The sequence below is a fragment of the Theropithecus gelada genome, chromosome 15 (assembly GCF_003255815.1).
Source record: "Theropithecus gelada isolate Dixy chromosome 15, Tgel_1.0, whole genome shotgun sequence".
Classification (NCBI taxonomy): Eukaryota; Metazoa; Chordata; class Mammalia; order Primates; family Cercopithecidae; genus Theropithecus; species Theropithecus gelada.
The window spans coordinates 109,968,344-109,981,113 of NC_037683.1; the positions used below are offsets into that span (position 1 = coordinate 109,968,344).

Sequence of the window (12,770 nt, forward strand, 5' to 3'; positions counted from 1 at the left end):
TCATAAGGTCAAGAGATAGAGACCATCCTGGCCAACATGGTGAAACCCCATCTCTACTAAAAGTACAAAAATTAGCTGGGCGTGGTGCCACACGCCTATAATCCCAGCTACTTGGGAGGCTGAGGCAGGAGAATCGCTTGAACCCAGGAGGCAGAGGTTGCAGTGAGCTGAGATCACGCCACCGCACTCCAGCCTGGGCGACAGAGCAAGACTCTGTCTCAAAAAAAAAAGTGAAATTTGCTATAAACTAACTTTTTCCCTCTACATCATTATGATGATTTCTCCCGATTCTCTTATATTCTTTGCTCTCCACCCCACCCTGGATAATATAAAGTATAATTTCATTTTCAAATAAACCTCATAGAATTATTTTAATTAAAAGAAATCATAATGTGAACAAATGATGTTCCTCACACAGTTGACTCTTGCACATGGATGTTGCTAGGGTGCTAACTCCCCACACAGTCAAAAGTCCATGTATAACTTCTGACTCCCCAAAAACATAACTACTGATAGCCTACTGTTGACCAGAAGCCTTAACAACAGCATAAATAGTTGAAAAACACTACTTTGTATTATCTATTATATGTTACATTCTTACAATAAAACTAGAAAAAAAGAAAATGTTATAAAGAAAATGTTACTAAGTAAATCATAAAAAAGCGAAAATATCTTCACTGTTCATTAAGTGGAAGCAGGTCATCATAAAGTGCTTCATGTTGAGCAGGCTGAGGAGAACCAGGAAGAGGAGAGGCTGGTCTTATTTTCTCATGGGTGGCAGAAATGAAGAGGTGAAGGAAGTGAAAAGGAAGTCAAGGGAGGCAGGAGAGGCAGGTACACTCGGTGTAACGTTACGGAAACATGTTGTAATTTCTGTCTGACATTTTTGCTTTTCATTGCTCTAAAAAATGTTTCTATACGGTGCCAATCCTTCTTCCACCATTTGCTTTAGTTTCAGTGCCCATATCATAGAAGGGTCCATGTCATAAAAGAAGTCAAAAGCAGTCTCAAATAATCAGAACCCCTCTGCCATATTATTTAGTGTCAGTGTTTTCTGGCACTGCTTTTTCTCCATCTTCTTCCTCATCGTCTGGCACTGGTTTGAAAGCACGTATTTGCATCAAGTCATCTTCAATTCCTCTGGTGTGGTATCCTGAATTTCTTTCAATTAGCTCTTGAATTTCTCCAAGATCCGTCGCTTGAAATGCTTCACCTTTTTTGCCTCTCATGATTTATTTGATTGGCTCTGTCGTAAATCCTGTCAGGTCATGCACAACATCTGGACACAGTTTTCTCCAGCAGGAATTTACTATTCCAGGAATGACGGCTTTCACGGCTTTTTCTATAAGAACGATGGTATCTTCAAATGGTGTAATCGTTCCAGACGCTCATGATGTTCTATCAGGGTTCTCCTCCATAGCACTGACAATTCTTTCCATAGAGGACCAGGTGTAATGAGCCTTGAAGGTCCTTACGACCCTCTCATCTAGAAGCTCAATTAGACATGTTGTGTTTGGGGGCAAGTGGACCACCTTGACGCCTTTGGCATGGGGTTCTGGGTGGCCACAAGGATTATCCAGTAACAACAGAACTTTAAAAGGTAGTCCTTTACTGGCAAGGCACTTCCTGACTTCAGGGACAAAGCATTTTTTATATTTGTAAAATATAAATATATAAATATTTGCAAATATTTATATGCTTGTATCACTACAACAGATTATTGGTAATAAATAGGCAAAGGTGCATACAAGCAAATACAGTAATGTCTATATAAAAAAATGCTAGTTTTTTTTTTTTTTTTTTTGAAATGCCCTGTTTGTTCTGTAAACAGGCTGAGAAATATAGACACAGGCCGGTCGTTGTGGTTCACACCTGTAACCCAAGCACTTTGGGAGGCAGGCAGATCACGAGGTCAGGAGTTCAAGACCAGCCTGGTCAATACAGTGAAACCCTGTCTCTACTACAAATACAAAAATTAACCGGGCATGGTGGTGCACACCTGTAGTCCCAGCTCCTCAGGAGGCTGAGGCAGAATAATCGCTTGAACCCAGGGAAGTGGAGCTTGCAGTGAGCCAATATCATGCCACTGCACTCCAGCCTGGGTGACAGAGTGAGACTCTGTCTTAAAAAAAAAAAAAAAGACACAATTTGTAGGTTGAGAAATCTCTATGTAGTTGTTACTTCACAACTATACTTCACAAAAGCAAGAATGACGATGGCTTCTGAGCATATTAACCTACCATTTTTCTGTTTTTAAAAAACACAATGAGAATGGCTTATTTCTCTAACTGATGGTCACATTTTTCTGCCCTAGTCTTTACGAACCAGTGGAGCCCTCACTTGAGCCACCACCTCTTTGGCTCTTAGGCCTCAACAATCCCAAGAGTAGACACGAAGGCAGTCCTAAGCCTCCCGACTTGTAAAACTCAGGCCGTCCTTTTCCACACGATTCTCAGAGTAGCTGTAATGACTTCCATTCATCATTTTGTCTTTAGCAAGTAGGTATGTTGTAACTTTACTTCCAAAACCTATTTCATGAGCCAACAGACCTGCAGGACCCGCACAGATGTTAGCTATGAGGCCCTTCTCGTTTCTTGTTCCTTCAGTATCTCTCTCAAGGCAGCAGACTCAAATAAACTGCACTCAGATTACGTCCTGTTAGAAATATCATGTCATTTGGTCCCTCTTTTTTGTATCTTCAAGACTGACATCAGGACAAATAACATCATGGCTACACTGTAGTGGGTCTTTTCCAGTCAGACCTGCAATGGTGACCTTAATCTCAGCTTGTCTCATCATGTCTACAGGGCTGACTGTCTCCATTTCCTCTGCTCCTTTAGCCAGGATGACCAGAACTCTTTTGGAAGCTATTTTTATCTTTTATTTTTTAAAGACTCAAACCAGACTGAAGAAGGATGCACGGCAGCACACATCCGGCCTGCCCCCTCCCAATGCTAGATTTAAAAAAAATGTTTATGTAAAATATTTAGTACACCTTGACCCCAACCTTAAATACAAAAGTACACATAAGAAAAAAAGAGAATATAGAAGATGGTGGTCCACGACGGAAGCACGAAGGTATCTTGAGCTATTTATCATTATTAAACACAGTACCAATTACTTAATATTTCTTATGTGTCATGCATTTCAGAGCAACCACGTGAGGCAGGCGCTATTATCATCACGACCATTTAACAGAGGAAGAAACCCAGATTCCAGGGCCTCACAAATTGCTCCAAGTCACAAAACTCTAAGCAGAGAAGCTCCAAGTCACAAATACTCTAATCAAATAGTATTTGATTTCAGAGTCCAAGCTCTAAATCTCTATGCATAATTCTCTTCTTATACTTTTGTATTGTTCCTACTAGATGGATAGCTAAATCACATATACGAAGTTGCATAAAACATTTTTAAAAGTGAGAGTTCATGAAGTATCTCAATTTAATAATATTTGCTTTAGATAAATATCAAAAGTCAGATGTATCTATTTCCCCAACTTGCATATCAGTATCATATTTTCCTTTCAAATCTATTTTTTTAAAGAAACAATCAAGAGGATATACTAAAATTAGAGGGCATTTCATAGGACTGCCCTTATTTGGGACAACATTAATTAGGTTTAGTTCCATAGTAATTTATAGAACCTTTACTTCATTGCCCAAGCTAGAAGAAACACAAGATTAAGAACTATAAAAGAAGACTACTACATTTTTAAAAAATCCTTTTGAAGTCCACTCCTCATATTTTCTTAACAATTTAACAATGTAGTTTTCCTACAAATTCTAAAAGTTAGGTTAGTTGTGTAACTGCAAATAGCATTCTACAAGAAACAAACCTATGTATTTTTTACAAAGTTCTTAACCACTTTGGTTCTACAGCTATAATTAAGGTATCAAAGAATACACCGTGTGGTGGACAGTACACAGTATAGGAAGGACAAAGTGTGAACAGAAAACACATTGGAGAGAGAAGCTCTTCCTTCTTTAATAGGGAAAAACTGCATCAAAAGTTTTGATGAGGCCAGACATGGTGGCTCCCTCCTGTAATCCCAGGACTTTGGGAGACCGAGGCAGGTGGATCACCGGAGGTCAGGAGTTTGAAACCAGCCTAGACAACATGGTGAAACCCTGTCTCTACTAAAAATACAAAAAAATTAGCCAGGCGTGGTGGTGCACGTCTGTAATCCCAGTTACTCGGGAGGCTGAGGCTGGAGAAATGCTTGAACTCGGGAGGGGAGGTTGCAGTGAGCCGAGATTGTGCCACTGCACTCCAGCCTGAGTGATAGAGCCAGACTCTGTATCAAAAAAACAAAAAAAGTTTTGATGAGAAATGAGTTTAATGTATACTAATAATAAACCTGTTAACAGGTTAATAAAGTCAGTAAGGAAAACAACTGAGCTCAATCAATGGTTTCTGAAATTCTGCGCCTAACAATTTTTTTCCATACAGAATAAAAGGCAAAAAACTGTATTTACAAAATACCACAGGAGACAGACTTTTTCTTAAAAAGTAAAAAAAAATATGACCACAAATTAATAATATACACAAATATACACAAATGCGGTTCTTACCCGGTCTTCCTTCTTAGGCAACTGATCCTTGATAAGAGCCTTGGTGCGCCTGAGAAACCAGCCGGACATCCTTCTGGCAAGTCTCTGCATGGCCTTTCGGCCAGTGGCCAGTTCTCTCTTTGTGGCCGTGTGTCTCTGACCATGTTCTACTGGGTCAGAAAACTGCTTCTTGAAGCAGGTCCTGGTCCCTAAAAGGCCTGGCACAGCCCTTTATAAAGACAATAAGAAAAATGTAAGGGCTTTATTATCTAAAAAGAAAACACTAACTTCTTGCATCTAAGAGATATACCACATTACTTGATTATCAATGGTAACAAAAACAAAAGCCAAGAAAACAGAATGTTCTTTCCTTACAATAGTTTCAGGTTATAACTATGAGGATGAAACTGGCAGTTAACATGTATATTTACTTCAGGGACCAAGAGTAATATATATATAAAGATAGGTTTTCATGGGACTCTCTACTCTGTATAACATATCAGGGATCAAACACATCTAAAAACAGAAAAACGACTGTTTTGTTTGGAAACTAATGATTAGCAAACAAGATACTATTCAGCTGAAGAACTATGAAACAATTTTTTAAAAAGTGTTTTCCCTCACCAGTCCATAACACACCACAGTTCCTTCATGTTGTTCTGAAGAATGGTTCCAGTGAGGCCAATGCGGACATTACATTTCAAAGCTTTCATAACTTCTGTTATTCTAGCTTTTGGATTCTTGATTCTATGAGCTTCATCCACAATGACAGCTGACCATTCCAAACTATAAAGTAAGAAAAAAGAAGGGTGAGGCTGAGAAAACTTCCTTTCTTAGTCCACAGCATTTTTAGAGAGTAGCTTTCTCTATCAAAGTTTTGGAATTATTTTTTCCTTTTTACTCTTTGATGACTCCATTGGATTCTTACCCACTTAGTTAAATGGTCACAGCCTTGGGTGGTCCACAAAAATAAAATGCAGAAAAGGTACAGCAGAAAAGGTACAGACATTCTTTAATGATGGTAAAAAGAAAAATTTCATTTAAACATCACTGAAGTAACAATAAAGGAATTTTTTAAAGTTGCAAACCAGAAAAACAAATAAAACTTGCAATGTTTTATTGTAATGTTTTTCTGAATGAAAAATATCAATATAAACTCATAATTTTAAAAAGCTGTATTACACAGCCCTGTCCACTAAGAAAGGTTAGAAGTGATTGTCACCCCAGTAGCAATGAGCACCCATAGTGGTCTCTTCACTAAAAGGAACGAGAGTCTTGCGGAAAAATGGAGACAGCTGATTTCAGGCATACGCTGGGGGACACACTGAACAGCCGAAAAGCACAGATGTATCCAAAGACAAACGCGAATATATCCAAAGAACAGAGACGCCAGCCTAATTGGAATATTTGAGCATTGTTAAGAATATTGACTACAATTGAAAATAAAATATTGAATAAACAAAATTCCAGGAGTTCTATGAAAAAAATGAATTTAGACACTTCACAACACACATGAAAATTAACTAAAAACAGATCACAGACCTAAATATGAACTAAAACTTTTTAAAAAATGGGAAAAAAAATTTGTGACTCTGGATTAGGCACATACTTCTTAGATATGACACGAAACTTATAGTGAATTAAAAATAGAGTGGTAAGTTGGACTTCATCAAAGTTAACAACTTTTGCTCTTCCAATGACACCATTAAGAAAATAAAAAGACATGCTACAGACTCGGCAAAAATATTTGCAAATCATAATCTGATAAAGGACTTGTATACAGAATATACAAAGAATTATTACAACTCGGCCAGGCACAGTGGCTCATGCCTGTAATCCCAGCACTTTGGGAGGCCAAGGCAGGTGGATTATGAGGTCAGAAGATCGAGACCATCCTGGCCAACATGGTGAAACCCCATGTCTACTAAAAATATAAAAATTAGCTGGGTGTGGTGGCATGTGCCTGTAATCCCAGCTACTCAGAAGGCTGAGGCAGGAGAATCGCTTGAACTAGGGAGTCAGAGGTTGCAGTGAGCCGAGATTGCGCCACTGCACTCCAGCCTGGTGACACAGCAAGACTCTGTCTCAAAAAAAAAAAAAAAAAAATTACTATAACTCAACAAAATTTTAAACAACCCAATTAAAACACGAGCAAAAGATTCTAACAGACACCAAACGTCTATTTGAAGATATACAGATGGCAAATAAGCACATTAAAAAATTCTCAACATCGTTAGTTATTAGAGAACTGCAAATTAAAACATGAAATACCACAACGCGCCCACTAGAACGGTTATGATAAAAATGATTAACAGTATCAGGTGTTGCTAAGGATGTGGAGAAACTAGAATCCTCATACACTGCTTTTGGGAAAGCACAGCGACTGTTCTAAAACAGTTGGCAGTTTACTAAAAAAGTAAACATATACTTAGCATAAGACCTCACAATTCCATTCCTAGGTATCTACCCAAGAAAAATGAAAACTTAGGCAAAGACTTGTATGTGAATGTTCACAGCAGCAAATCTGTATAGCCATAAACTGGAAACAGTTAAATGTCCATCAACTGGTGAATGGACAAAACACAGGATAGCTGTATAATAGTACCATTCAGCAACAAAAAGGAACAACTACTGAAATGTATCACAATACGTGGTACATTTGTTAAGTGAAAGAAGCCAGACACCAAAGACTTTATATTGAATGGTTCCATTTATATGAAATGTCCAGTTAAGGCAAAACCTATAGAAAGAGAAAGCAGATGAGTAGCTGCCAGAGACTGGAGATGGGAGCAGGGACTGACCATAGACAAATAACCTTCTGAGGTGATAGAAATGTTCAAAAACTAGATCGTGGTCACAGCACAACTTAAAATTTACTAAACATCATTCTAACTTACAAGAGTACATTTTATGTCAAGTATACTTCAATAATCCACCCAATCTGGGTCCACAGCAGAAGGAAGGTAGGAAGGAGGGAGAGAGGGAGGGAGGGAGGGAGGGAGGGAAGGAAGGAAGGAAAGAAGGGAGAAAGGGAGGAAGGGAGGAAGGGAGGAAGGCAGGGAGGGAGGGAGGCAGGGAGGCAGGAAGGAGAAGAAAGAAAAGAAAGAAAAGAAAGAAAGAAAGAAAGAAAAAGAAAGAAAGAAAGAAAGAAAGAAAGAAAGAAAGAAAGAAAGAAAGAAAGAAAGAAAAGAAAAGAAAGAAAGAAAAGAAGGAAAGAAGGAAAGAAGGAAAGAAGAAGGAAAGAAGGAAAGAAAGAAAGAGAGAAAGAGAAAGAGAAAGAAAGAGAAAAAAGAAAGAGAAAGAAAAAAGAGAAAAGAAAGAAAGAGAAAGGAAGGAAGGAAGGAAGGAGAGAAAGAAGGAAGGAAAGGAGAGAAAGCGAGTGAAGGGGGTGAGAAACTGCCACCAGTACAGATGACCATTATGCTAACTTCTTACTCCAAAAATTGGTCATTAAGGCAAAAGAATCAAACATTCATCTTGCTTTTTTAAAGTCAAAATTGTGGTTAATTCCTGATTAATAGGGAAAGCTTTCCTTTACAGGAGAATACCATTAATGTGTAGAAAAGAAATAATAAAATTAGAAAAATATTATTTTACCAAACCTAATAAAGTAACTGATTCAGACAAGAATAATTTGTGTGTGCTGATACTACTAAGTAAAGGATGGAGGGATATCAGAATATTTAAATGGTGGCAAAGTATCACTCCACAGATTATCTGATCATTATAAAGCAAGAAACGTATCTTGACAATGGAGAGATCTGATGATGGTAACCTCCTAAACCTGTGCGACAAACTTGGCATCACTGACAGTCAAACAACTTGGCATTAATACTTTCTGAAGTGATGCAATATGAAGTCCATACAGCATCATTTATGAAGCATTCTTGCTAAAAATGTTTAATCTGAATCTATTTAAGCCTTTGGGCCAAAACCACTTTATTAAGATACAGATGACAGATGAATATATGTTGAGAAAGTAATTAGACAAATCTAATATGTGAGATATCCTAAAACAACTGGCCTGGTCCCCTCAAAAAGCCATATAATTAAAAAATACAAATTGGAAAAATGATAGAGACTAGAAGAATAAATAGACTTAACCAAACTTGTCATTTGAACCTTTATTGAATCCTGCTTTATAAGCATTAGATATTAAAGATGTTTTGAGAATGACTGAGGAAATTTTAATTGCTATTAATATTCTCGTGTGTGACGATGATAATGTGGTATGACAGCAAGTATCACTAGTTTTAGGAAATCCATGATAAAATACTTCAGGATAAGGATGTCACGTTTTATGCAACTTGCTGAAATGACTCATTACCACCACCATACACAAAGACCAGACATAGACACACACACATTTACATACATTAACTTATATTTTGCCAACATTTGAATACACACACACACACACACACACAAAAAAAACTGCTGAATCTAGATAGTGAGAATATGGATGGATGTTCGTGTACTGTTATTTTAACTTTTCTATAGCTTTCATCATTTTCTTAATATAAAGCTGAAAAAAGCTAGAAGCCTCAAGAACAAAGAGAGGAGAAAATAGCAAAAATTCTAGAGGCTGAAAAGAACATGGACAAGATGGCTTACAAAAGCAGAGACTACAGTGTCCTATGCCAATAGTGGAAAAAGCCAAGAAGCAATCTAATATTATTTACACATTCTTGAAAAGTTAAGAATTGGTGGCCCCAGATGCCTCTGGAAATTGGAGTCATGGAAATGCTCAACAGTCTGTTTAAGAATCCTCCCACTGCACAAAGTAGATGGGCCAGGTCATCCGAAAGCGGGCAAGAGAAGGGCAAAAATCCTAATTTTCCTTAAGAAGAAATCAACAGATGATGCTGAAAACTAAAGGAAAATGGAAAAGCTGCAGCATAAACATGTTCTTCAGCACGAAGGAAGTAAAGACAATGAAGATCAGTAAGAGCTGAGGTAAAGGTAACTGGGGGACAGTGAACTGCAGGTTTCCCTAGAAGTCTTTTATCATATTTGGCTCTTTAAATCATATACATACTTAACTCTAATAAAAACTGAAATGAAGTAAAAAAATATAACAGCGATAAGAAAAATACTAGAGCTCACTCATGTTACACAGCACGTTCATCCCCTCCACGGAGTATCCGTGATAAAAGGACAGAGCACTATCCTCACAAAAACAACTTAACATTTGCTCAGGTAAAACATTAATTATTTTAAATATTTGCCAAACACAAAATAGAGACATTTGAACAAACAAATACAACTAAATAAATATAAAATCATAAACATTTCTCTAATCTTATAAACATATGATTTATAGTCACATAATTCTACTTCGGAATTCTTATTTAATATTTATAACAATATTTATAATAATCAGAAAAAACAGTCACCTAACAATCATTTATTTGGCGACTCTTATGTGCTAAAAGTACTGAGATACAGAATTTAAAGATAAAAATCTACACCAAAGAGCTTACAGTCTAAGGGGACAGACAGGTAAGAAATAATTAAAATATGACTGATGCTATGATAGATGAATTTATTACATTTATCGAATTGCAAAACATCTTTTGGGGTGGTACAGCATATTGGTTAAAAACCTAAGGTCTGGCCAGGCATGGTGGCTCCCACCTATAATCCCAGCACTTTGGGAGGCTGAGGTGGGAGGATTGCTTGAGTCCAAAAGTTTGAGATCAACCTGGGCAACACAGGGAGACTCTGTCTCTACAAAAAATAAAAACATTTTCCAGGCATGGTGGCACATGCCTGTAGTCCTAGTTACTTGGAAGGCTGAGGTGGGAGACTGAGGCTACAGTGAGCGGTGATAGCACTACTGCACTCCAGCCTGGGCAACAGAGCAAGACTCTGTCTCAAAAACAAAACCAAACCAAACCTGAGGTCTGGCGTTAGATGGTCAAGGTTCGATCCTCATGTCTGCCACTGACTTAGTTGTCAAGGCCTAGAAAAATTATTTAACCTCCCCATGCCTCAGATTAGTCTTCTGTCAGGATCCATGAAACAGTAACAGGCTAATTTATTAGCTTACAAGTTTGATTTATAAAATTAAATCCCAGACCTGACAAAAATGGTAGCTCTAAGTTCAACTTTACCAATAATTATATTCAAAGTGAATGGTCTAAATACCCAAATAAAAGGCAAAGATTATCCGAATGGATGAAAAAGCAAGACTGAACTATAAGAGACTCACTCCAAATATTAAGAACAGATATACTGCAATAAAAACATGAAAATCTATTTACATGCAGTAAGCATAAGACTCAGCATAAGACAGCAGCATTGTTCATACAGTCAAAATCTGGAAACAATTCAAATGTCAATCAACTGGAGAATGGACAAAATATGGGATAGCTATATGATAGTATCATTGGCAATAAAAAGGAACAGACTACTGAAATGTATCACAATATGGCTATGCTCATATCAGATAAAACATCAAGATAAGAGATACTATTAGAAATAAATAGTTATTTTTTAAAGATAAAAGGATCAATTCATCACAAAAAAATCCATAAATGCATGTGCACCTCATAAAAGAGCTTCAAAATACTGTGACAGAAGTGAAAGGAGAAATAAACATATCTACAATTATAATTGAAGATTTCAACTCTCCTCTCTCAGATACTGTAAGCCAACCAAAAAGGAAATCAGCAAAGATAGAAAACACTTGAACAACATCTTAACCAATCTAGTCTTATTGATATTTATAAACACTGCACCTAATAACTGTAGAACGAACATTGTTTTCCAAGTGCACATGGATCAGAAAAATGCAAATTACACTAGAAGATACTACTACCCACCTACTAAAATAACTAAAAGGAAAAGACTGACAATACCAAATGTTGCTGAGAATATGAAACAACTGAGCTCTCACACATTGCTAGCTGGAGTAAAACCACTGTGGAAAATGGTTTGGCAGTTTCTTCTAAAGCTAAACCTACAGTAAACCACATAATACAGAAATTCTACTCCAAGAGAAATGAAAACATATGTCCAAAAAAGCCTTACACACAAATATCCCTTGAAGTTTTATCTATAATAATCCAAAACTGGAAAAACCCAAAAACCCATCCTCAAATGGATGGGCAACAAAATGTGCATATTGGTAAAATGGAATACAATGCAACATGAAGAAAGAACAGTCACTGACACACTCCACAACGCCAACGAATCTCAAAAAACATGCTGAACAAAAGACGCAACACACAGAAAAGGGTGCTTTCTGTGTATACCACTGACATGCTCCGTAACAGCTTCAACTCATCTATAGTGGCAGAAATTAAAATCAGTAGTTGCCCTACGTGAGGGTTGAGGAAAAGCCACTGTAAAGAGGTAAGAGAAAAGTTCTGGGATGATAAAAATAGTTTTTACCTTGTTTGGGATAGTGGTTGCACTCCTTTGTCAAAACTAGGAGTCAGTATACTACTACCCATGGCCAAATCCGGCCCACAGGCACTTCTGTATGCTTAGCAAGCTAAGAGTAGTTTTTACATTTTAAACGGTCATAAAAATAAAAAAGAAGAATATGCAGCTGAGACTATATGTGGCCCAAAAGCCTAAAATATTTACTATCTGGCCCTTTACAGAAACAGTTTACCAATCCCTGGTCAAGATTCATCAAACCGTATACCTGAAATGGCATAATTATTCTACACAAATTAACTCTCATTAAAGTTGATTTTAATACAACTCTCCAGCTGGGCTCGAGGGGCTAGTTTTCACAAAGACTGATTTAATTCATCCTCTGTCATTTTCCACATGAGCCGATTTATCCAAAGCCACAGAGCTAATTAGTAATTTTTTTACTCTTTATTTTGTGCTTATAAAATTTGAAACAAGTATCAACTGTTCTTTTTATCCTATGCTAAATCATTTTAATGCTGATGTGGAAGTATCACCTTAAAAAAATTACCTAGTTTTCTAAACTTCGGTTGACTTTGGGGGAATATCATTAACTCCTTCGTTAGCAGTAGTTCAAATTGAGTATAACTATAATGTCTAAACATTTTAAAGACTTATTAGATAACTGTTTCTAATGCCACGCTTTCATCTTCACCTAAAAGATAAAAATTGTAACCCTGTAGAGAGAAATCTAGGCTCCGAGCAGATGGAAATCAATGATTTTAGCAAGGCCCAGCCCGTTGCCAGAACAACGATGAAGAGTTCAGACCTCACTACCATGGTCCTGAGACC

General features: G+C 37.2%; 1 protein-coding gene across 1 annotated transcript in view; it reads right to left on the reverse strand.

The window, feature by feature from the left end:
* ERCC6L2 (ERCC excision repair 6 like 2) overlaps positions 1–12,770 on the reverse strand; it is a 191,260-nt gene that overhangs the window by 83,595 nt on the left and 94,895 nt on the right. The window contains exons 9-10 of the mRNA XM_025360047.1: positions 5,175–5,336; positions 4,572–4,779 (exon numbers count right to left, since the gene is read on the reverse strand). Coding sequence (XP_025215832.1) covers positions 4,572–4,779; positions 5,175–5,336 — 370 coding nt within the window. The remainder of the gene's footprint in view (positions 1–4,571; positions 4,780–5,174; positions 5,337–12,770) is intronic.